Source organism: Lissotriton helveticus, chromosome 6 (genome assembly GCF_964261635.1).
Source record: "Lissotriton helveticus chromosome 6, aLisHel1.1, whole genome shotgun sequence".
Taxonomy (NCBI): Eukaryota; Metazoa; Chordata; class Amphibia; order Caudata; family Salamandridae; genus Lissotriton; species Lissotriton helveticus.
The window spans coordinates 1,367,721,073-1,367,745,453 of record NC_136067.1 but is presented as its reverse complement, the minus strand read 5'-3'; the positions used below and the strand labels follow the sequence as shown (position 1 = coordinate 1,367,745,453).

The 24,381-nt window shown below is 41.5% G+C and overlaps 1 protein-coding gene and 1 pseudogene across 7 annotated transcripts in view; one reads left to right on the top strand and one right to left on the bottom strand.

Moving 5' to 3' along the window:
• Positions 1-24,381, top strand: part of LOC144763482 (D-aspartate oxidase-like) — a 247,442-nt gene that overhangs the window by 194,061 nt on the left and 29,000 nt on the right. For all 7 annotated transcript variants that reach the window (XM_078649117.1, XM_078649114.1, XM_078649118.1 and 4 more), the window contains one exon: positions 11,351-11,459. In XM_078649117.1, coding sequence (XP_078505243.1) covers positions 11,351-11,459 — 109 coding nt within the window. The remainder of the gene's footprint in view (positions 1-11,350; positions 11,460-24,381) is intronic.
• Positions 21,445-21,864, bottom strand: LOC144761738 (small ribosomal subunit protein uS19 pseudogene; annotated as a pseudogene).

The window sequence follows — 24,381 nt, the reverse complement described above, 5'->3', positions numbered from 1 at the left end:
CACTAAGGCAAACTCGTTCATAGACCAAAGCATCAGTTTGATCGAGGATATAGTATCAATCGACCTTGCTATTGCAAGGCGATCATCCATGGGGCTACTGGCCGCTGCAAGAACTCCTGAGACAGGTGGCAATCTAGCGCAATTGCCACAAGGTAATAATAGACTTAGCCTTCCAAACGTCATAGATCTCTCAGCCTCCCAACTCTCCTTATCGACCTCAGACTCAGATTTAGAAAAAACACCCGAAATTTTAGCCGATTACACCCCAGAGGAAGTAAGACAAGCAAGAGGGAGGAGGGAAGGGGCAATCAAGAAAAGAAAGGAAAAGGGCGAAAATACATTAGTCAAGGAAATTGTTGAGCTAACTGAAAATCCAAACACGGTAGGGCCAACCTTGCAAACAGCTGACGATACCGACTGCCATGTGTTGGTACACCATTCTCCACACTATACACCGGATATTACCACTTCAGGTTCCCCTGTTCTTCCATCCCCCAGTAAAGAACTAGAATTAGTCGATACCTCAGAGTTGGTAAACAAAATAGCTGGCTTACTTAACTCGCTTTTTCTTCCCTTAGAAAGGAGATTATTAAACATTGAGAACCAATTATCTAAGCTCATACATCCTCCAAAATTAAAGCCGACTCAAGAGCCTCAAAATACGGGGACAAATAAGCTGACTGCACCTATTCCACAAAAGAGAACTACTACTTTATTGCTCCCACCTCCTAAACAACAAACAATAGCAAAGGTACCCTCAGTGGAGAAACCCCCTCCTAAAGCTACAACACCTATACCTCAGATCATCATGGTCCCAAAAACATCAGCCCTAAAAACACCAGCCCCAAAAACACCAGCCCTGAAAACATCAAACCCAGCAGTAAAGAAAGGAGGAACCAGAGGAACACACGAGGGTAAACTCCCCATCAACATGCCACCTGAGGCATGTCCATTCGTGGTTGTGATGACTGGTGTACCCGAACTGGTGGGGCAGGTCGTAGAACCTAATTGGTCCTTAAAAAATAAGGCCCAACATTGGCTAACTACAAACCGCCCAATCCCTCCTAACTGGCCAAGTAGAATATTAACGGTATGTAGGACCCCATGGGTAGGTCATGGCAAGAAATTAATACAGGGAGATTGCATTGTCATTACCTTTGAGGACCCCAGAGTAGTTGACTACATTTGCTCTTGGGAATATCATAGCACAAGTGGTGGGATAGATACAAAGCGTCTTTCCTTTTTCTATCCCTCGAGACATCATAACAGCTACCTCCAGGAATTTGATAGCTCCTGGCGTAAAGCAGTCCCCCAGCCATGAGAACTTGACATCCCCAGACCTAAACCGGCCCGCGCTATAATGATTACGATAGTTCTTGGTGGACACTGGACCCCCACTACCAAAACTATGAGGGTCCTTGGCAGACTATGGGACCACGGAACAGAGGTAGAGAATGGGAGCAGTGGGGTGGGCTTTCACAGAGACCATACAGACCCCCCATAGGGAAACACCACACTGGGACAGCTGGCCGGGTATACCGACTATGAATCGGTTCAGTGGCCTAGAAATGGTTGACTGACCATTAGCAGAAGATGCAAACATCGACCAAACCATTCTACCCCCAGATCCCATAGGGGCGACTATTTTAGGGTCAGAGAATAAAATACAATTCCTGTCTGTCATCTTTTGGAACATTGCAGGCCTCCGCCCCAAAATCGAGGATGGCTCTGCTGCTCACTTCCTAAAGGAAGGGAAAATAATTTGCCTACAAGAGACATGGGCCATGAAGGAGTTAAATCTCTTGGGCTATAAGACGTATTTCTCTCCAACCGTAGCAAGTAATGTGGGTAGGCCTAAGGGGGGCCTGGTCACTTATATAGCAAACACTATAAAAAACCTGAAGGTATTAGAAACAGAATTCGCCCCAAATTTCCAATTACTTTGTCTCTCGGCAGGGAAAAAAGTAACAATCCTAATAAATTTTTATAATAATTTAGAGGACGACTACTTTTGTACTACTCTCTTAACAATCCAGGAAAAAATTGCTCTGCTCCGACAATTGTATGAAAAAAAAGGGACAGTTCATTTACTATGGGGAGGGGACTTTAATCTACACCTTTGCCCGCGCGTGGGTAAAGGGAGTTGTGGGATAGTGAATGAGTATGACACCCCCCCTCATGCACTTCCCCCACGTAAGGACGGGAATAGCTATGAATAACCTCCTTTTAGATCTAGAACTGTCAATAGCAAATAAAACAGGCTCAACTGGGAACCTCCTAGATCCAACGTATCTAGGGAGGGGGCATCAGACCACCGTCAATTATATTCTCTTGACGGATGGACTAATACATCTAACCAGGGATTTCACACTAATGAAAAACACCCTAAGTGATCATTCTGCCGTTAGGTTGGATGTTTATTTGAATGATTTAGAAACCCAAACAGCAACCATAGCAAAAACCCTATCCCAAAATAAGATAGAACTGGGCAAGAGAAACGGGTATACTCTGAAATGGCAAAAGATCGATCCCATTCAACTTACTGACAAATTGATAAAGATAACATACCCTAATATAATAAAATATTTAGATCTCTCAGTAGATGATGGGGTGGTTCTTGAAAATTTCAAGATAATATTAGAAAAAACGACAGGATTGCTGACTAGAAATTCTAAACCAACTAAGTCAACACTACCAGGTTGGTTTAACCACGACTGCACTGTGGCCCTAACCAAGCTAAAAACGGCACTTAAACAACCACATAGAGTCCAACAGCAAATACAGCACCTTAGGCTCCAATATAATAAGGCAAGGAAGCTGAGAAAGCAGGAGCTAAAACAAGCACTATGGGCTGATCTCCACAAAAGCGCACTTATGAAAAATAGCGAGTTCTTCTGGCGGATAGTCAAGACCCCCTTTCTATCTGATCCCGACAGCCCTAAGATCGAAGTGGCTATAGAAGAGGAAATCTGGGTAGACCACTTCTCAAATATATTTAAACTAACATCCCCGACTGAAGGGCTAGTCCACTCTTTACCCCCAGTCGAGTTTCCAATTCCTTTGCAATTTGACATACTTGATGTAATACAGGCATTAAAATCAAGCAAAGGTGGTAAAGCACCTGGTCCTGATGGGTTGCCAGTAGACCTTTTTAAACACCTCCCGGACCGCTGGGCCCCTATACTCACAAGAGTATGTACCGCAGCAGCGAAACTGGGATTGATGGAGTCTTGGTCCAAATCCATCATGGTGCCAATTTTTAAAAAGGGGGACCGCCAGGACGTTACATGTTATCGTCCCATTTCATTGTTGGACTCTCTGGGCAAAGTAGTTGGCAGAGCGGTACTCGAGCAGCTTCAGCAATGGGCAGATGACAGGAATATTATATCTGACCTACAATTTGGATTTAGGGAAGGCTTCGGAACTGTAGAACAGGCACTCAATCTAAGCATGATCGTGTCCAAATACATTCACGCAAAGCAGGGGACAATGTATATGGTATACGTGGACTTGTCTGCTGCGTTCAATTGCGTATCTCATGCGAAGCTATGGTCTCTCTTGAGAACCATGGGGGTGGATCCCCCCCTCTTGGATTTCTTGAGAGAATTATATTCTGAGGCTTCTGCAAGAGTGCGCTATGGTATAAAAGGGGAGCTCGCCGTGCCTTTTAGAGTGGAGCGGGGAGTCAGGCAGGGGTGTGTTCTGGCCCCCTTTCTTTTCTCGCTGTACACCAATGGATTGGAGGGGGAGATGCTGAGAGGGGGGCAGGACCTCCCCAGAACAAACCAACGCTTGATCCCCGCTCTACTCTATGCGGATGACGCGGTCATCCTGGCCCGCACACCAACTGAACTCCAGAAGTCTCTGACTAAGTAAGCTGACTTCATGAGCGCTCTAGACCTTCATGTAAACGTTAAAAAAACATTTGTCATGGTGGCTGGTGGAGGACGAAATCGAACAAAGAATATTTACTTAAATGACAAAAAACTTGAGAGGACTCCCCAGTACCCCTACCTGGGTATAATGATCGACGAAAGATTAAACTGGAAGGCAGCCATAGAAGCTCGGAGGCATCTTTTCAAGAGAGCAATTGTAGCACTGATGAACTTCTCCCAACGACTAGGAAGGAGACCACCAGTTGAATTGTTGAGAATTTACGCTGCGAAATGCCAAGCAATTGCGCTATATGGGGCCGGGGTATGGGGGCATACAGATGTTGGCTCTCTTCAGATAGCAGAGAACTCTTTTATGAGATTTCTCCTATCTATGCCAAAATGCTCCTCTATCTATGTTTGCCATATGGAACTAGGAATTCCCTATATAGAAGACCTGATAAAGGTTCAACCATTGTTACTTTGGGGACGCATTTGGGTCTCGGACAAAAACGTGCTGACCAAACGGTGCACAGACATAATATCGACTCCAAAATATCGGTTGGACAGAATATCGAGTTTTAAATATCGTTTGGAGAAAATATCGACTAGACAGAATATCGACAGCCAAAATATCGTTTTTAAGGTAAGTGAAGTAATATCGACTGTAAATAATATAGACAGTGAAAATATCCAAGTATATAATCTAGATAGTAAAAAATATAGTTTTTTAAATAATATTTAATTATTTATAGTGTGTTTATGTTATAATATGTGTGAAAAGTGTCAATTTATTTTATTATTTTTTTTAATTAATTATTTTTTTAATTATTGTGTAATTTAATTCTGTAGCGGGTTGTGGGTTTATAGGGGAATAGGGTGGGAAGTAATTTAATTATAATTAATTAAATATGTAAATTTATTAATTGGTAGTAATAATTAATTAATTGGTAATTAAATAATATATGTTAATTATTTAAAATTTAATTGGTAATTAATTTTATTTAATTGATTAATTGCTAATTATGTAAATTAAAATAATTTATTTTCTCTAGCGGGTTGTGGGTTTATAGGGGAATAGGGTGGGAAGTAATTTAATTATAATTAATTAAATATGTAAATTTATTAATTGGTAGTAATAATTAATTAATTGGTAATTAAATAATATATGTTAATTATTTAAAATTTAATTGGTAATTAATTTTATTTAATTGATTAATTGCTAATTATGTCAATTAAAATAATGTATTTTCTCTAGCGGGTTGTGGGTTTATAGGGGAATAGGGTGGGAAGTAATTTAATTATAATTAATTAAATATGTTAATTTAATAATTGGTAGTAATATTTAATTAATTGTTAATTAAAAAATGTTTGTTAATTAATTAAAATGTAATTGGTAATTAATTTTATTTAATTGATTAATTGCTAATTATGTTAAATGAAAGGGGTATTTTTAGGGTTCAGGGTCAGTTTTTAGTTTTTGGGTAAAGGGGTATTTTTAGGGTTCAGGGTCAGTTTTCAGTTTTTGGGTAAAGGGGTATTTTTAGGGTTCAGGGTCAGTTTTCAGTTTTTGGGTAAAGGGGTATTTTTAGGGTTCAGGGTCAGTTTTTAGTTTTTGGGTAAAGGGGTATTTTTAGGGTTCAGGGTCAGTTTTCAGTTTTTGGGTAAAGGGGTATTTTTAGGGTTCAGGGTCAGTTTTCAGTTTTTGGGTAAAGGGGTATTTTTAGGGTTCAGGGTCAGTTTTCAGTTTTTGGGTCAAGGGGTATTTTTAGGGTTCAGGGTCAGTTTTCAGTTTTTGGGTAAAGGGGTATTTTTAGGGTTCAGGGTCAGTTTTCAGTTTTTGGGTAAAGGGTTATTTTTAGGGTTCAGGGTCAGTTTTTAGTTTTTGGGTAAAGGGGTATTTTTAGGGTTCAGGGTCAGTTTTGGGTTTTTGGGGTACATATACAATATTGCCTATTATTTAATTAAATGTTGTTACTATATATATATGTTTTAAGAAATATGATTAAAAATATATATATTTTTTTACTTTCATTAAATATTTAATTATTAAAAGTTATTTTAAGTATTGTTAATTATATTTTAGTAATTAATTTTTTATATTAATGTAATTAAACATTGTTTTTAGTAAAGTCGATATTTTTTACAACGATATTTTTGTAAACGATATTTTGTAGTCGATATTTTTGTACTTACCTGTTTGTACATACAAACTCGATATTTTTGTAGTAGATATTTTCACCTCGATATTTTGGGTACTCGATATTGTGGTAGTCGATATTCTTTCAGTGATCCGACCAAACATATCTTAGAGGATTCCATGGCACTGGACCGTGCGCACAAAATAGCATGGCTTACCTATGTCAGGCGCTTTTTCTTAGACTTGGGCCTAGAAAGGTATTACCTTACACCCGATAAGCTAACTGAAATAACAAAGAAAGAGCTGAAGCAAATAGCCCTGAGTCATCTAGAGACTCTTAGGATTACTTTGATATCAACCAAACAATCCGCATTACATGCAAATATGGTACAGCTTACCCCGCAAATCCAGCCTTATCTCACATTAGAGATCAGTACCTATGATAAGATGCTTCTGACAAGGTTTAGACTCAATCTTTTTCACAGACTTGTAGCCTTTCCAGTAAAGAATACATGGGAATTAACTTTGGCTCACTGCCCATGTGATGACATGTCGCCACAGTCCTGTATACATACAATATTGTTCTGTAAATATTTTCAAACCCACAGAAAACTCTGGCTATTTCCCCTGTTAAAGCGCTGGGGCTTTAGACAATGCCGTCCCGCCATGTTATGCTTACAAATGCTAGATTCCGAATGTACTTGCTACCATGTACTAAATTTTTTTAAATGTATTGTTAGGCATAGGAACAACCTTTAAAAGATGGAACAATTCCAATGTAATCTATCCTTTTAATGTTTTAGAATCCTGTTAAAATATTTTCTATGACAGACTTGATATTTTTTAAACATGTAACTGTGTAACTTAAGTTGTTGCTTTTATGGTTTTGTAATGTCTAAAACCGAATAAAGAAAGAATTATTATTATTATACTCACATTGGCTGAACATTGGTTTTACACCTATTGTAAATTCAGAACTGATACAATTTCATATTTCCAACTTAATAATAATTGCCCGTTTTCTTTCTTTATTATTATTTGTGTTTTTATCTGTATCTCAATTATGTTAAATTTTGTGGGCATTTTTTTAATATGCAACCACATTTAATCTCCTAATATGGGCACTTGCCCTTGATTATTCGATCTAACACTCTTGCCAATTTTATGGAGAGTCACCTGGCTTACTCTTTTTCATCCTCAGTTCACTATAGCAACTACGAGGATACAACTGGCAATATTTCCATTGCCAGTATGTTTACCTAGGGGCACTTGCCTTAAATCTGGAAATTTTCCAAACCCTTGTCTTTAACTTTGGGCTACTATCCAGGCTAAAGTATGGTAAGCCTAAAATAGCCTGCATGATCAGTTTAGGGATCTATAACTGACTTACAGTCATTGTGTGTTTCTTTTATTGGAGACATGTGAGCTTGTATATATCATACAAATGCATTTTTATGTATATTCACTGTTAGGTGATTTTGCACTTCTTGTGTTGAAACCAAATATATGTATATAAATAATACATTGCATTATTGATTGCCTCAAATAATGAAAGGGTTTATATATATATTTTTTAACATTGAAATATTATTTTTAATTGGGAAATGTTATTTGCATTTTTTTTACATTTAAATATTATTAATTGGTAAATGTTATTTGCAGTTGTATTGATTTCAACTTATAGGACTGATGGTAGTCTTTCTTCTATGTTTTTCGGTTCTGCACGTATTTCTTTACGCATTGTGGTGGGTTGAGCACATGACATTAACTTGACAAAGGTTGCTAAAATGCGTCGTTCCTTTTGCACATAAAAATCTGTGCAAAGCCACTTGGTGTGCCGTCTCTTTTTTCAATTCTTATATTGAATGAATACTGATCTCTGAATCCTGATAGTGGTTGCTTCCATCGACGGCACTGGCCCTGCGAGGCCAGCGGCGGTGGATGAGCAGCGTTGTTGGTAGAAGAAGATATATATATATATATATATATATATGCCGAAACGTTGAGAAGATGAAAGCTGACATTGCTGAATTCTGAATTAAAAGCACGATCCCAGTATTGGGCCTCAGTTTGTTGCTTTACACGTGGTGTTTTCATGGGCTGCTCCGTGCCCATTTCCTGAGGCCGCCCTGTAGGGTTGGGGGCTCCAGAAACTAGAGAAATGTGCTTGGTGATATATATATATATATATATATATATATATATACACACACACATATATTTTCTAAATGATTAATGATCATCAAAATTCTTCTATACTAGTATGTGTAATTTTTTACCTGCAAAAAAGTAATACTGTAACATAACAATACAGTTTATCTACCTATCTGTTTACTGGTAAATTTCCTTCACCATTCCCATAATCATGAATACCCACCAAATAGAACAAGAAGACAAGCCTCACAGGGATTGAACCAACCAGGACCCAAAGGATGCCCTGTTAGGATATTGAAAAGCACACACTACTCGGGTTGACTTGATTGGTTTATCTATCTGTGCCCCAGCCTAACCCAAGCAATCTGCACAAATAGCCTTCAGCGTACATGCGCATGATCTAGAGCATCTGTGGCAGGATTTCACACCGCTGTTTGACAGAATCGGCTGCCTGATGGGTTCAAATACTACTGCTGCTTTTCGGACAAAGGCATCGGCCCTGACCCCGACAAAGTAAAGGACATTCAGGAAGCACTTGCCCCATCATCTGTGTCAGGAGTCCCCAGGTTCCTGTGCATGCTGACATGCTGCAGGTGCTTCATGAAAAATCTATCAGATATCACCAGCCCGCTCAAGGATCTCACTGAGTCACCCAACCCATGGGCATGGGGACCTGAGCAGGAAGAAGCGTTCTGACAGACCAAGACCACCCAGTCCGCAGATACCACTCTGGTGTACTTCAACCCCCTGAGGGATACTAGTGGTAGATGCATGCTAGTCCCACCGGCCGAGGTGCAGTGCTGGCTCAACAACAAGAATGCAGAGAATGGGTTCCGGTGGCATAAGCCAGCTGTACGCTTACACTCACGGAACAGCGCTATTCACAAATAGAGTGTGAGGCTGTTGCCGCCCTTTGGGCTGCAGGCATTTCTACATCTACTATACGGCCATCCCTTCTCCGCTATCACAGAACATAAGCCACAGATCCTGCTCTTCCAGGAGTCCTTGTCAAGGCCTCCCCAGAGAATTGAAAAGTGGATCCTGCAGCTGTTAAGAGTTTCAGTTCACCGTAGAATACCAACCTGGCACCCGGAACCCAGACGATTTCCTGGCCATGCATGCCCAACTAGCCACCCTCCCCAAGGACGCAGTGGCAGTGGAGACCGAAGAGTATGCGAGGATGATTGTGGATCACTCCAAACCTCTTCTTATGTCCCTGGTGGAGGTAACAGGAGCTACCCAGTATGAAGACTGCTTGCAGATCACTAGCAAGGCAGTTGCCGCAGGAGACTAAAGGCACTTCAAACCCCAACATCCCACAACTACACCCAGAAGGGCAGGGTATTCTTACCCTGCACTTTCTCTTTTTTTAATGCTTTTGTTTGGCACTCGGCTGAGTCCGAGTCCCAAGTTGGCTGCCAACACCTCCTGGTTGAAGTGTTGGCAGCCAATCAGATCTCTACACGAGATGGGGGGGATTCGTAGAGGGTTTGTGTCCCTTGATATACAAATCTGATTTTCTATTAATAACTCTAAAGCTACTTAATGGATTTACACCAAATCACAAAAAGCACACTTTCTTGACCAAGGGCTAGATTTCTGCCAAATTTGGTGTAATTACGACCAGCAGTTCGGGCTGTAGTTGTGTTTAAAAAATCACATGGGGAAAATGTGTTTTGAGACCCCCCCCCCATTTTTCTCAGCCCCCATATGACGAATCTCTCCACATTTTAAAGGCAACAACTAAACGAATTTGCATCCTTGTTTTTGAAAATTTTAGGAAGATTCATCAAACAGTACTAAAGTAATTGGTAAAACAAAAATAATTATTCTATGGAAACTGTGTCCTAACTATGACTACCTACTGGCGACTGCCAGTAGGTTATAAGTAAATGTATGTGCATGTGTTTGTATGTATATGTATATATATATATATATATACAACACTCCATTCACCAGTTATATTTTACTGAGCCCCACCATGCACTGCTTATGACCTCACATATTACATCTCTTGTGACATGATCAATGACATCATTTATAACATAACTGATGACAGCTCGTTATATTACTGATGACATCACTGATGACATCCTCCAATGATGTGACAGTTTGCTATATTCTTCTGACACTGAAAGGTACTTAATGAGCTATATCTAGAGCAAATTTGCTATAGCTTCTGTACTTCCGATGAGTATATTCAATTACAACATGCTTCACCTCTGTGTGTAGTAGGGACTTCACCAGCTAACAGTATTTGAGAGTCTATAGGTAGAGGGATCTCTGTGACATGTTTTTCACAGGGCAACAGCTTTGAGTAGTAGGGCTTGTAGACCACATGGGGTTTGGGTGTCGGGAGGGAGGGGCAGCCTCTACATAAAGAACTATCCACAAGGTGAACGCTTTGGCCACGTAATGTGGCTTGGATGTCTAGCGGGAGTTCCCTCTCCATGAAGAGCTGTGCATAAAGACAAATGTACTTAGCTTTGACACCTAATGGAGCTAGAGTGTCCAGAGGTAGGGATTCTCTGTGAAAACCTGTTCACATGGCAAAGGATGCACATGGCAGGGTCTTGGCCACCTAATAGAACTAGCGTGTCTAGAGGGAATAAACTACATTGTAATTACTTTATGTAAGTACATGTTTATGTTAGTTATGCTTTACATGAGGCTGCACTATCTCAAAGGCTGTACTGTTTATAGAGTAAATTGAACTGAAGATTAGTGGAACATGTCATCAGTGATATAATCAATGTTGTCAATTAGGTCATTTGAAATGTCATCAATGATGTAATTGAACAGTTCATGTCTGATGTGATATGTGAGGGCATAAGCAATGCATGGTGGGGCACAGGTTATAGTTAGCTCAGTAAACTATAACTGGTCAAATGAAGTGATTTTTTGAGTTTAAAATGGTATTTTTAACGGTCCAGGTTTGTTGGGTTATGTGTCTCTAGCTGTTTTGGTTTGTGGGTGCATGGGTGTGTGGAGGTATATTGTTCTGCATGTAAGATTGGCCTATATCAATGTGTGCATGAATGTTTGTGTCTTTCCATGCACTCTCCATACAAAAGCCACAGATGTTTGTCTTTTATATGTTTGTTATTCATGCTTTTAAACCCAATGTTTGGGATAGTCTCCTATTATTTTATGGCTTGTCAATTGAACTTTGTCTTCTTTTTAGGCACACCTATTCATCAACAATGTAATTGGTTTAAGGAGACATTTGATTATCTGTTTTCCATTTATAATTCAGCTGAAGCTGGTGATGCTGGCATTATCTTACTATCTGGGTGAGTCCGATTCTTTTCAAATAGTGCATGTATTTTTATTTTGCCTCATCATAATGCTGTAACTCCATTTGCTTTTGCTAATTTGTGTGTCAGCTATAAGGTACACAAATGAATTTAAGCGTAATTGCTTTCTTACAATAATAGAGTTAATTCATTTTTAAATAATTTAAGTAAGTTGTACAGTACAGAGCATAAAGTGATCCGTTAGGTCACAATGAGGTGCAACATGAACGATAAGTCCAAACAACTATTTATTTTAGCATAATCCATCACACATTCAGGAAAATCTTTTTGCGCTTATAACATGTAGTTATAATGCAAGAGAGCTGCTTTATTGTTCAACAAACAAACAAATAAAAACTTGAAATTGGACTACTTGACAAAACAGTCAAATAAAAATAAAAATTGAATACTGTAGCCCAGAATAGTAGCATCTTTAACAGTCCTGTAAAGATACAGCAAACAGGTAAGCGAAAGAACACAAATTACTTTTTAAAGTAGGTGAAACCTTGATAAATCTGGTGATAAAGAAGTGTTGACACTCTAGTGTAAACACTCCAGATACAGGATCCGCAATACTTGCAGATGGCCTTAGTATTACACAGAGGGGCCGATTACAATGCGATTCCAAAGGCTCCGAACATTGGTCAGAGCCTTTCGAACTGCATCCTTGATAAATCTGGTGATAAAGAAGTGTTGACACTCTAGTGTTAACACTCCAGATACAGGATCTGCAATACTTGCAGATGGCCTTAGTATTACACAGAGGGGCCAATTACAATGCGATTCGGAAGGCTCTGAACATTGGTCAGAGCCTTTCGAACTGCATCCTTGATAAATCTGGTGATAAAGAAGTGTTGACACTCTAGTGTTAACACTCCAGATACAGGATCCGCAATACTTGCAGATGGCCTTATTATTACACAGAGGGGCCAATTACAATGCGATTCGGAAGGCTCCGAACATTGGTCAGAGCCTTTCGAACTGCATCGTAATGTGCCGGTCGGATTTCTTTCTGACCGCCTCATTACAATAGAGGTGGTCAGAAAGGAATCCAACTGGTCATTCCAGCTGGCGTCCGCCAGTCGCAATGCATCAAGTAATCTCAAGGGTGGGCCTTTCCGCTCTTGAGATTACGAAGACAGTTTCGGACATGGTTCCCATGCCAGCCTGTCTGTAATGGAAACCATGTCAGAAAGCACCTTTGGTGGCCCCCAGCAGGGCCCCCCAAGGCACAAGGCCTCTGGTTGGAGTTGGAAGCCGGAGGGGGGGGCACCTATGGTGCCCCCCTGTTGATCCTTGCATCTTGAGGGGCTTGCCACAGGGTGCAGGGATGAACCGCACCTCCCATTTTACAAAGGGAGCATACATTACTGCCGGTTTACGTCCGGAATGCATGCTCCCATTGTAAAATGTAAGGAATGCGACCGAACAGTGTTCAGTAGCATCCTAATGTGGCAGTCTGGTCTGCTGACTGGGTGTTGGTCAGTCCCATGACCGATGCGGTGTCGGGCGGAAGTAATTCTGCCTGACATCGTAATGAGGGCCATAGTATCTAGGACAGAATCATCTAGTGGGCAATCCATTTATAACAACTGACTTGCAGAAAGTCTGCATATACTTGGTCCATGTACCAAATAATGATGACCCACAGACTTGGCATGCTATTCAATTGATACAAACATGCGCCCCCAGTCTATCATACTCTTTGTAGATATTACTGTTTTCTTAGTCACAAGATCTTGCCATACTTAGGGGTCCATTAGGATGACGGACGGACTTTGTCCGCCCATCATCCTAGCGGGGATTGGGACCGCCCGCCATAAGGGTGGGGGTCCCGTGGGGGGCATTAGGATGTGCCCGCCACAGTGGCGAGCACATCCTGCATTTCTAGCATTGTGGCGCACGGTGCTCTCAGCACCGCCCGCCACAATGCTAGAAATGCATTTCAGCATTTGCATAAACAAAGCGGCAGGCACCCCGCGGTGCCTGCCGCTTTGTTTATGCAAATGTGAGGGGGGTACCACAGGTACCCCCGTGTGCAGCCCCCACCCCTCCTTCACTCTGGAGGCCCGCAGGGGGCCTCCAGAGTGAAGACCGCATGCCTTTCCGTGGCGGCATTGCTGCCACAGAAAGGCATTATTGACAGCCCATTCTAATATGGCTGGCGGTGTCTATGCGACCGGCGCAGAAAAGCGGCGGACGGTCTTTCCGTCCGCTGCGGTCCCCCCGCCATACTAATATGGCGGGGGGGAATTCGGGAATGGATGTCGGGTGGATTGCCTCCGCCAGGCTGGCGGTGGCTACCGCCAGCCTGGCGGAGGCAATCCGCCCGACATCGTAATGGGCCCCTTTATGTCTAAAAGGCATACTATAAACTGTTCTTTTCATATTCATTCCCCTTACATCAAACATATGTTATGCTCCTAAAATCTGCTTTTCCCACCAAACTTTTATTTGTGTTCGCCAGATGACAAAATCCAAGAAGGTGGTCAGGTAACAAGATCATAGCAGCCTCAAAGGCTTGGTTTACAGTTACTAGAGAGTGAATCTTTTGTAAAGATTAACATTCTGGCCTTAGGCTCAACATTTTTTACAAGAGAGGGATCCTTGTGAAAGCAGAACAAAAAACAAAGCAGTTAAATATGTATGATGAGCACGGCCAAAATATTTGGGATCTCATCATATAGTCTAATGAAAGTGAACAGAAGAAGCTATTGCAAAAATCAATGATACTTACAGCAATCTTAAGAAGGATCCAAGTGGCATCCAGCAGTTCTTCATTCATTACTATTGCTCTGTGTATATACTCAGGATCCTAAACATGTATTACCTGAAAAACAGGAATGGCATTAACCTTTCAACAATGTTGGAAGCATGGGTACTTATGCTTGAATGCCCCATTTCTGTTAAATTCAGTACCCTACATTTTTGTTCTATAGGCTGAATTTGCAAGAAAGTTTGAATCCTTTTGCTATCAGCCAGTACCCAACCAATGTCAGCTCCAACTAACGAAGACTATTCTCCATCCCAAATATAGCATAAACAGCAAAATATTTAGGAAATTATAACAGAAGATATTAATTGCAAATGCTACATATTATCGTTCTGCAAACTATGGACAACATACAGGATCAGACTTTTTTCAACTGAGGGGTAAGTTAAACCAGTCTATCCAGCAGTACCTATATTTTTCACTCTGTAGTGCGAGCTAATGGTGATCAGGAAAAAGGAGTGTAGTGAAAGGTTTCTTGTCAAAGTGACAAACAACATTAAAATCATAATACATTTCTGCTTATGTTGGGTACTCATACAATAAGGAAAAAACAAATTAATACTATCACACTTCCATGTTATCAATTAAATCTGGAAAATATTAATTATTCATATCTAACTGATAGCATTTTCAACAACAGTCCAAGTTGCTTACGCTATACCTCTCTCAAGAGCTCTAATGAGAGCAAAACATGTATCAGGGGTTGCTTTGATTCATTTCAGGGTGGCTTGGTTGGTATTTTACCAATTCAAAGCTGTAATACTGTGCCTGGAGTGGTAAAAGGCATTTGTTATTTTACAGCTCGGTATGGACAGCATTGTGTTAGTCTATTGCTTAAACACTTTGCTGTAGAAATGGCAAAAGACTTTGGCATAGATTCATCAAGCAAAAATCCACTCGCAAAGGGGCACATTCTCAGAATCTGCCCCTTTGTGACCGGTATTTTTGCATTTGGGATGCATCATCCCAAATGCAAAAATCGCTAATTGAGAAATCGCTAAATTGCAATTATTTGCATTTAAGGAATCTCAAATTGAGATTCCTTAAATGCAATGCATGAAAGTTTTAAAAATAGCGAATTCGCTAATAGGGCACGCAAATTACCATGAAGTACAACTTCATGGTACTTTGCAAAAACTTTGAAAAATGCACTAAAGTGCATTTTTCAAAGTTTCATGTTGCGCACACACATGCCCTAAGGGCATGTGTGTGCGCAACACATGTGCACATATCAATTTCAGGGGTGCAACAGGGTGTCCTTTGGACACCCCTGCACCCTTGAAATCGCAATCTCAATTTGCGAATCTCTAATTGCGATTCGCAAATTGAGATTGTCTTCCCATTCATTCCTATGGGCCTCTAGGCCCATAGGAATGAATGGGGAGGTATTCCTTAATTGCGACTCGCAATTTGCGAGTCGCAATTAAGGAATTCTAAGAAATCGCTATTTTTTTTGTGATTTCTTGATGCATTCCATTTTGCTATTCCTTAATAGCGAATCGGTATTTTTCGCTATTAAGGAATCGCAAAATGGGTTTTTGATGCATCTGGGCGTTTGTCCCTTTCTATCTTGTCATGGATTGCACTGGCTAACCCAACACTTAAAGTCTTTGATAGAAAAGCAGACATTTGAGGTGAACACATTTAGAGTGTCGCTGGGTTTGAGGGTGCTCTATACAGGAGCTACTTTCCACCTAAACTTGAGAACTACCCAGAGTTCTCTGCTTCTTATTTGCATAATTTATGTGTCAGTCTATGCCTCAAAGGGTATTGTTTTCAGGGATGTTTGGGAGTTCCTTTCAGCATTTCACTAACCATGGTCTAATAATTTTCTTACCTTAACCCTTACTGGACAGATTTGTACAACTTTGATAGATATGATTTTCCAGCTCCACTGGTTATGGTCCATACCTCCAAGGGTTTTCACATTTTTGTAATCTTGTGAACATTGTATTCGAGGTTGGTGATCGTGCTTTGTCCACCAGTTTGGAGGTGACGGACAGATGGCAATGAAAAGTCTGCTTCCCATCATTTCTTTCCACTTGCAGCAGTAATGTTCAATATAAGAATTTAGAACATTATATAACTTTGTGAGCAGTTTGGCACCTTGTATTAGTTGTAGAGAATTGTGGTTGAGAATGTTAGTTTGTGGGCACCGTCGATTTCATAGTTTGATGTAATTTGTTTCAGTTGGAAACCAGACCTCAAGGTGCAGTTGGAGGAAGTGGGTAGGTTTAATTACCTATGTGATGGCTATGTGAATTCTAGTGGTTCCTAATTATACTACTCAGTTGGATCTTGCTGTTTGTCCAGACCTCCAGGGGGTATCAAAAATGTCTGGTCTGAACCAGGGACTTTTGGATTTGAGCTGGCTCCAACAACCACAAAGATCCAGGTTGTTAATGTAGAGACAGAGGGTGTGTGGAATGGATTTCAGATTACTTTTCAACCCCTTTTGTAAAGCGGGTCCTTTTTCCCATTTGAATATGAATATTTTGTCATATAAGGAAATTATGTTGTATGGATTGGGTGAGGTACACTGGCTGAGACTGATACAGTACCATCTATGTTAAACAACAGAGCTTGAAACTTGCCCTTTTTTATGGACAGCCAATGTAAAAAAATGTATGGGTGCAGGAGATGACTGTGCAGGTAAGTTACAGATCAACCAGGCAGCAGTGTTCTGAACGACATGTAGTTTAGCCAGCAAGGTGTCATTTCCTGCATCCAACATGCATTTTTGTAGTCAAGGTAATTCATTATAAGCACCTGGACCAGGGTTTTCATAGAGGTGAAAGGTAATCAGGGAAAGACTTTTTTAACAGCCTCATTGTGGCAAAGAAGGTGCCACATGTGGCATTAACCTGGTCTCTCTGAGATAGGGTCTGATCAAGTTTCACTCATAAGTTTCACACCACTTGATTAGGAGTGAGGACTAGTCCAAGATCCAAGGGCCACCAGTCAGCTGACCAAAGCTTGTGCACTTTGCCAAACAACACAATCTCAGATTTCTCGCTATTCAGATGGAGACAGCTATTGACCATCCAGTCAGCCATCTCCCTCATGCAGTGGGAAAATAGTTTTTTCCGCCATATCTGGGTCAGGACCGAAAGAGATGAGGAGTTGAGTGTCATCTGCTTTTGACACAATCTCCACACCGCAGAATCCCACAACTTCTGCCAGAAGTGCGACATAGATGTTAAATAAAGTTGGCCTCAAGCACAAGCCTTGATGAACTTCTTTGTTAGAAAGTATTTTTCTTGATTTAAAGGGACCTAAACAAACCTGACGGGTACGGTTGTTGAGGAAGTCCCTGAGCCAGAGTAGTGCTGAAACATGGATACCTACTTCATGTAGTCTGTGGATGAGAATGGAATAGGAGACCGTGTTAAACGTGGCGGACAGGTCCAATAGAACCAACAAGATCTGGGTTCCTACATTGAGAGAGAGTCAGATGTTTTCAGTGACTGCCACCAATGCTGCCTCTGTACTGTGTTGTGCTCTAAAACCCGATTGTGAAGGGTCTAAGATCCAATGTTATTTCAGCTAGGATATGAGCTATTTGTTAATGTGGCTGTCTAGAATTTTAGTGAGCACAGATAGTAGCAAGTTGGGTCTATAGTTAGTGAGATCTTCGGGATTGGCAGAGGACTTTTTTAGAAGTGGAGATACCCGTGCACCCTTCTAATCTTATGGCAGTTTGGCAGAAGTTAATGGAAAACCAAACATTGATTTTACCAAAGGAGCCATATAGCCAGCTAGAATGGACATTATCCTAGGTGGGCAGAGGTCTAGCGGGGAGCCTGATTTTACCAGAGTTAGCATCCGCTGCACCTGTTTCACTGAACAGGGTTCAACAGGCTCCAGAATAGCTACGGCAGCAGGGTGAGGTTGACTAAGTGCTGTATCTAGGGGTTCTGGGATTACACAAAAACTCCTATTTATGGCATTTATTTTATATTCAAAAAGGTTAGCTAGGGAATCGCAGAGTTTCTGGGAAGACGGGGCAGTAGTAATGCAGGCACAGGTTTAAAAAAGCTGCTTAGTGTTTGTAGAGCGTCTTAGCAGAGTTGTCCTCTTGGGTGATTTTAGAAATAATATGCATTTTCCGAGCAGCTCTAATCTTGTCAAGATAAATACGGAGCATAACCTGGTAAGCTGTTTATCAGTGAAAGATTTAGTGATCCGCCAATGCCATTTTAGGCATTTACATTTCGTTTTGTCCTGTCTCAAATCATTAAAATACCACGGTGCCAGGTTTCTCTGAGAAGGAGAAAAAGGGGGTTTCTTAAAAGGGGCTATTTGATTAAGAGTATATGTGACAGATTTATGATACAAATTTAACAAAGGAGGGAGGTAAAGTAATTGAAGTAGGATTCTTACTCCACGGGCTAACATGCATAAACAAAAGGAATCCTACTAGCAGGGAAGTGTTTTGTAAAATACCCCTCACACACCAAAAGGCCCCTTGGTGTCATGCTTCATCATTGGGGTCTTCGCACCCCTCTATCGGGGTGCGGCGTGCTGTGACCTACGACTACGCGGGAGCACTGAAATCAATGACTATGTGTGGTGTGTGTGGTGCAAGTGATAGGGATACTAATGTGAGTGGTGGGTTTTTAGTGAAGAATTAAAAAGTACCTGGCTCGTGGGTGTATTGGAAAAAACTTTATTCACAACCCCGAGCTGGCACTACTAAAAGAAGTGAAGTGCGAGGTAGTATCTGTCGTGGTTATGGACAGTACCTCATGTGTGCGTCGACATGTTTCGGAGCATGTGCTCCTTCTTCAGGATGGGGGCACAACTTCCCCACCTTACTCACGTTTCACTAGTTTGTAACTCAAAAGTTTTGTGTTAGTAACAAAAAGTGAAAAAATATTTTTTAAGTGTATAATAAATATATATAGGCTATAATGTGCCTACAGCTGGTTTTTTGGCTCAGGATACATGCATTTGCATGACCTGAAAAAGAAAAAAAGAAAGAAAAAGAAATGGTCACCCTAGTCACGGGTAGTTCAGACAGGTGCAGTCACCTGGAACAAACCATTAGCACAGTTGGCCCTGTAAAAGAAAACTAACAAGACATACAACATAGAGAACACACGATTGTCTTTAAATTTGAATATCAAGGAAGTATAGGTCATACTTAATAGATATAAGTTGCTTGCTTCATGAGCACTCTAGAACGTCTGGGGGGTGATTGCTACTTTGTGCAATGTAAGTAGAAAAAACAAACAAATGGGTTTTTAAAGATCATTTCTTACTCACTTTGTCATAAGGAAAGCCTTGTGTAGCCAGCGGTATACTTACAAACTCGGGACGAGTTGTCCACCGTCTTACCCCACACGCTGCTCCGCTCGAATGGATGCCAGAGACTGCTGTGTGTGGTATTTATACCCGGTAGTCCTAATTAGTATAGCCGGTAATTACACTCGGGCGGATGTGGTGTTATGCCCAAATAAGGGCTATCCGCCTATTAAATCAATGATTATGGGGCTAATTATGAGTCCTTATAAGGCAGATCCGGTCGGACCGGTTTGTATTGCGGCCCAGTGTCGGTGCGTGCGCTGCCGCCGATGTTCTCTGCTTAGCGCATGCTCCTTGAGCGTTTATTGCAGCGCGCATGCGCGCTGGAAAGACGCTAGATCTAGCGCGTGCGTTCTCCAGTCCTCTCTGCTTTCTCCGTGAGCTTAGTGACCAGGAGGTCGCATAGGTCAGAAAAATGACTATTGGATACAGTTCTAATGCCGATCATGGGAATAGAAGTAGGGCTATTTCACAGGGATATTTATCATAGTGACTCGCATTACCTGGAATGTGTAGAATTATAGTATTACGATCTGCAAGGAGATTACTATTGGGTTAAATAAACATAGTTTTTGCATAAAATGGAGAACTTAATCAGATAATGAACTGACCATATAATTGGGAGAGGTGGTTCACTTGTCACATCAGCTACATTTGTCAAAATAAGATCCAAGGAATTTCCTGCCCTATGTGTAGGTCCAGTGACCAGTACTTATTTCAGCCCCAAGGTCTCCATATCAGCTAGGAACTGGGACACTCCTTGGTCGTTAGTATTCTCACCAAGGTAGTTAAAGTCACCCAATAGGAGACATTTATCAGAAGCTAAAATGTGGGGTGCGATAGAATTAACTAATACCTGGCTAAAAATTTTCTTTGAGCCAGGTTGGTGATAAATCAATGACCCCTCCAGACTTCAGTAGTGCGTATTAAGAATTTAAAGATGCACATCTCAATCCATTCTGAAAGTAAGGAGTAAATTCTTGCAACTTGTACAGACTCTTGGAAGACAATGGCAATGCCTCCTCCCAGGCGTTTTTCCCTATTTAGTTTAACTAACGGATACTGCTGTGGTATTGCTAGTGAGATACTAGGGAGTGCAGTGCCACATAGCCATGTCTCGGTAAAGAAACATACTGGAGGGCGATGAGAAGAGATAAGATTACAGATCTCTATAGAGTACATTACCAAAGATCTAATGTTACAATAGAGCCTGTCTATGTTTCCTATACTGTTGTTGTGTAAATACTTGGTGTTGGCAACTTGCAGAAGAGGCTTTGTGGGACGGGTTTTATGAGGACCTGAGAGCGGACAAGTATCAGCAATCAAGTTCATCGCACAAGGAGTGAGCAAAGATAATGATCCTTTTGACTTAAGAGATTGATTTGAAATAGGGTCACATTGCTCTGTTGGATTTGTAGAGGAGTACACCATGTAAAATTACTGGATATCACAAACATGGTTGTCATCCGGAAAGGGATAATTGTTTCTGATGAAAAATGCTAAAACTATGAGGCCAACTAATTGTTGCGCTTATTTTCCTATGAATGTGAAGTTGTATGTCGGAAAGTGTTTGAAGAAAAAGGAAGGTGAGAGAGAATGATTACAGGTATTAGATGATGGATGTTCCCACTTCTTAAATTCATTCCAAAAAACTATTAAATCAGTGCCTCTTTCTAGATTCGTCCGCTATTTAAGAATGGTGGTGAACGTTAGAGGATCGCTTGCAGGGCTTTTGAGGCATGCAGATGGTCTGCAGATGGGCCAAATGACTTCATTATAAACGTGGCTCTGAAATTACACAATGTTAGCCTTTGTGAGGAGGCATTACGTTTTACAATTTGGAGTTTGCAGCCATCAAAAATGGAAATGGAAAGCAAAACCTTATTTACAAACAGATGGCGTTTACTTCAGAGGAATGAACCGGGAAGAATGAGTGGCATCGATATCCGGTCGGCCGTGTTTGACAGGCTTGCACGTAATGGGCAATCATCTCAGGCTTGATCTCCACCTGATTGAAGGTCTTCCCGTTGCACACACCCAGCATGCTCCCATCAGCTCAGGGAGAAGGATTATGCTGCGTAGGTGAGTGTTCACCACCTCTGGTTTCTCCAAGGGAGGAGCTTCTTTCTTGGCTTTGCGAGAGCGCTTCAGGAGGGAATGTTGCTTGCGGCGCAGCCCACGTTTCAACTGCAGACACTGGCAAGCAAAGTACAACTGCATGATCTGCTCATAGGACATGTCCAGCAGCTGGTCCAGGTCCACTCCCCTATAGGTGAACTTCCTGAAGGTTCGCTTCTTCTTCTGCTCAACTTCCGCCATTTTGACAGCATCTCTCGGAAATGAGTTTATGCGCACTGTGAAAAATTTGAACTTTTGTAATGGCAGAATTTGTAAAGAATTTCTGCTATGATTGGCGTATTGCCACTCATTGCCAGCATCACCTTTATTAGGAGGACGTGCTTAATGTTAGGGTCTGTGTGCATATTCCTCCTGCCATCATATACCATATCCTTCATTGGGCACCAGGAGTATCTTTTCCAACTTAGGGTCCCATTCCGATGCGGTTTGGAAATCTTCCCGACCTAATCGGTTTGGGAATGGTTTCCGACCGACTCGGATCAAGAGAGTCCAACCGACCGAGTATGATGCGTCCGGATACGATTTGGTTGGACCCCTATTGACTTCAATGGGAGCCTATGTTCCGACCGAATGCATAGGCTCCCATTGAAGAAAGGGGTGGCTGGGGAAAATCGGTGTGCCTGTAGCGGGCACCCCCTGGTGCCTGCCACACTGTGCATGGCTGGTAAGGGAGCACCCATGGGTACCCCAACAGTCCCGATTGGAAAGGCTCCAGGTGCAGGGGGCCCACTACGGGCCCCCAAAGTCTGATTCCGACTGCTGATTTGCATCAGACAGCACGATTCGGAAAGCCTGTCCAAATCTAGCATCATACTCAGTCATTCCAATACGCTGCGCTTAGAGACGTTCGATTCTACTCTGTACGGCTCGGTCATTCCAAATGCAGTTGGGTTCGGATTGGGATATTCTTAATGCCTAACTCGCATCGTACTTGGTCAGTCATAAGCCTTTCTGATTCGATCAGAAAGACACGTTCCTGATCCGATTCGGACAGAGCAAATGCCGTTAAGAAACCTTCCAAACCCCATCAGAATCGTGCCCTTAGTACTTCCTAGAACCGCCAAGTATTACAATCATGGAAAGAAAGTCACAGTCCTTTACAGTAACGTGCATGAGACACAAATTGAACCTCTTCGTGGCTACATTTCAGCACTGCTTGTGTATGCTTCTGGATACAAATAAAAACTAGTGGAAGCATTTCATTTGGAGACACCTTCTCCACAAACCTGTGTCCTCAGTTTTTCTAAATTAATGTCACTGTCATTCCCATGATGGCAAATGTATCCTGATGAATGTCCTTCCTGTTAAAAACATCTCTGCAGTCAGTGTTTGTATGGCAAAAATCTTGTTACCTCTACTTGTACCTATATCTAGTAACTTTGCTGCCTGGCAATACCCTTGTACCTATATTGACTACCTATACCCCACTAACTTTACCTCTACATATGCCATTGTACTACTCATCACACATAAATCCTAGCGCCTCTACAATTATCTACATTCAGGTTCCTCTGCCCCTTCTTATATGCCACTACTTCTAACTCTATTTATACCCTGGTATCTCCACCATACCTATACCCTGTACGTCTGCACCTACCAATGCCCTAATATCTCTTCTTTGCTACTTTTCCATTAATCCTCCGCACTTCTCTCCCTAGCCTATTCTCTTGTATCCTCCGTACCCCTTTTTCTGATGTTTTTATTTGAATTGTCTCAATTTCTAAAGGAAAATGTTTCTTCCTTTTGGAAGTTTACCTTAATGGAGTGTCACCAGCCTGCAGTTGTTAGGTTGTGTTCTCCATTTTGGATTTTCTCAGAAATGTGATAGAGTCATATAGATATTCTCAAATAGCAGCAACATGAGGTAAATAATCATGTATTTACCTGGCAATAAAGCATTAAAGGATTTGATGAGTGGTACAACGCAGTCAGTCTTAAAAATTAAATATTTTCACCTGGGGCAATAGGCGTTAATAGGGCTGGTGTACAGTTTGACATGGGATTGATAATGTGGTAAAAAAGCATATTATTATTCTGCCTTATGTTACATATTGATTAATCCATCTACTGCCTTTGTTGCCGGTGGCAGATTGATTAGCAAAAATAGATGTGAGGAAATGTGGCCAAAAGTCCAGCTGCCATCTTTGGAACTGGGGAATGCGGTTCGAATCCCGGCGTCGCTCAACAACCTCTGGTTTGGGCAGATCATTTAATCTACCCGTGCCTAGGAAAATATGAACTTCACCTTGTGTAATGTATTCTGGTGCTCATGTAGAGAGCTCTAATGCCTTTTGGCCAAGTTGGTGCTATATGAAAAAGTGCGGTGGTCCGACCACCACCATTAAGGTACAGTGCACTGCATTAGGAATGTGGCGGTTGGACCTCCACAGGACTGCCGCCGCCTCCTCCAGGATACAGGATCCTGCGGCGTGGCGAAGGTGGTGAGGCATAGTACTATGCTGATGATGCCACTTTGACACTGTAGAGCATATTATGAGTTACCAAACTACCATCCTTTCCACGGTAGTGAGCCCACCATGAAAAGGGTGACGGTGAGGCAACCAACAGCCAGATTCATCATCGGCATGTTTTGCGAGTCTGTAATAGCGAATAATAAAGAATCGCTATTACAGACTCGCAAAACGGGATTCATGTAGGAATCGCAATATTTATTGCGATTCCTACAGCTTCCTTATTTGC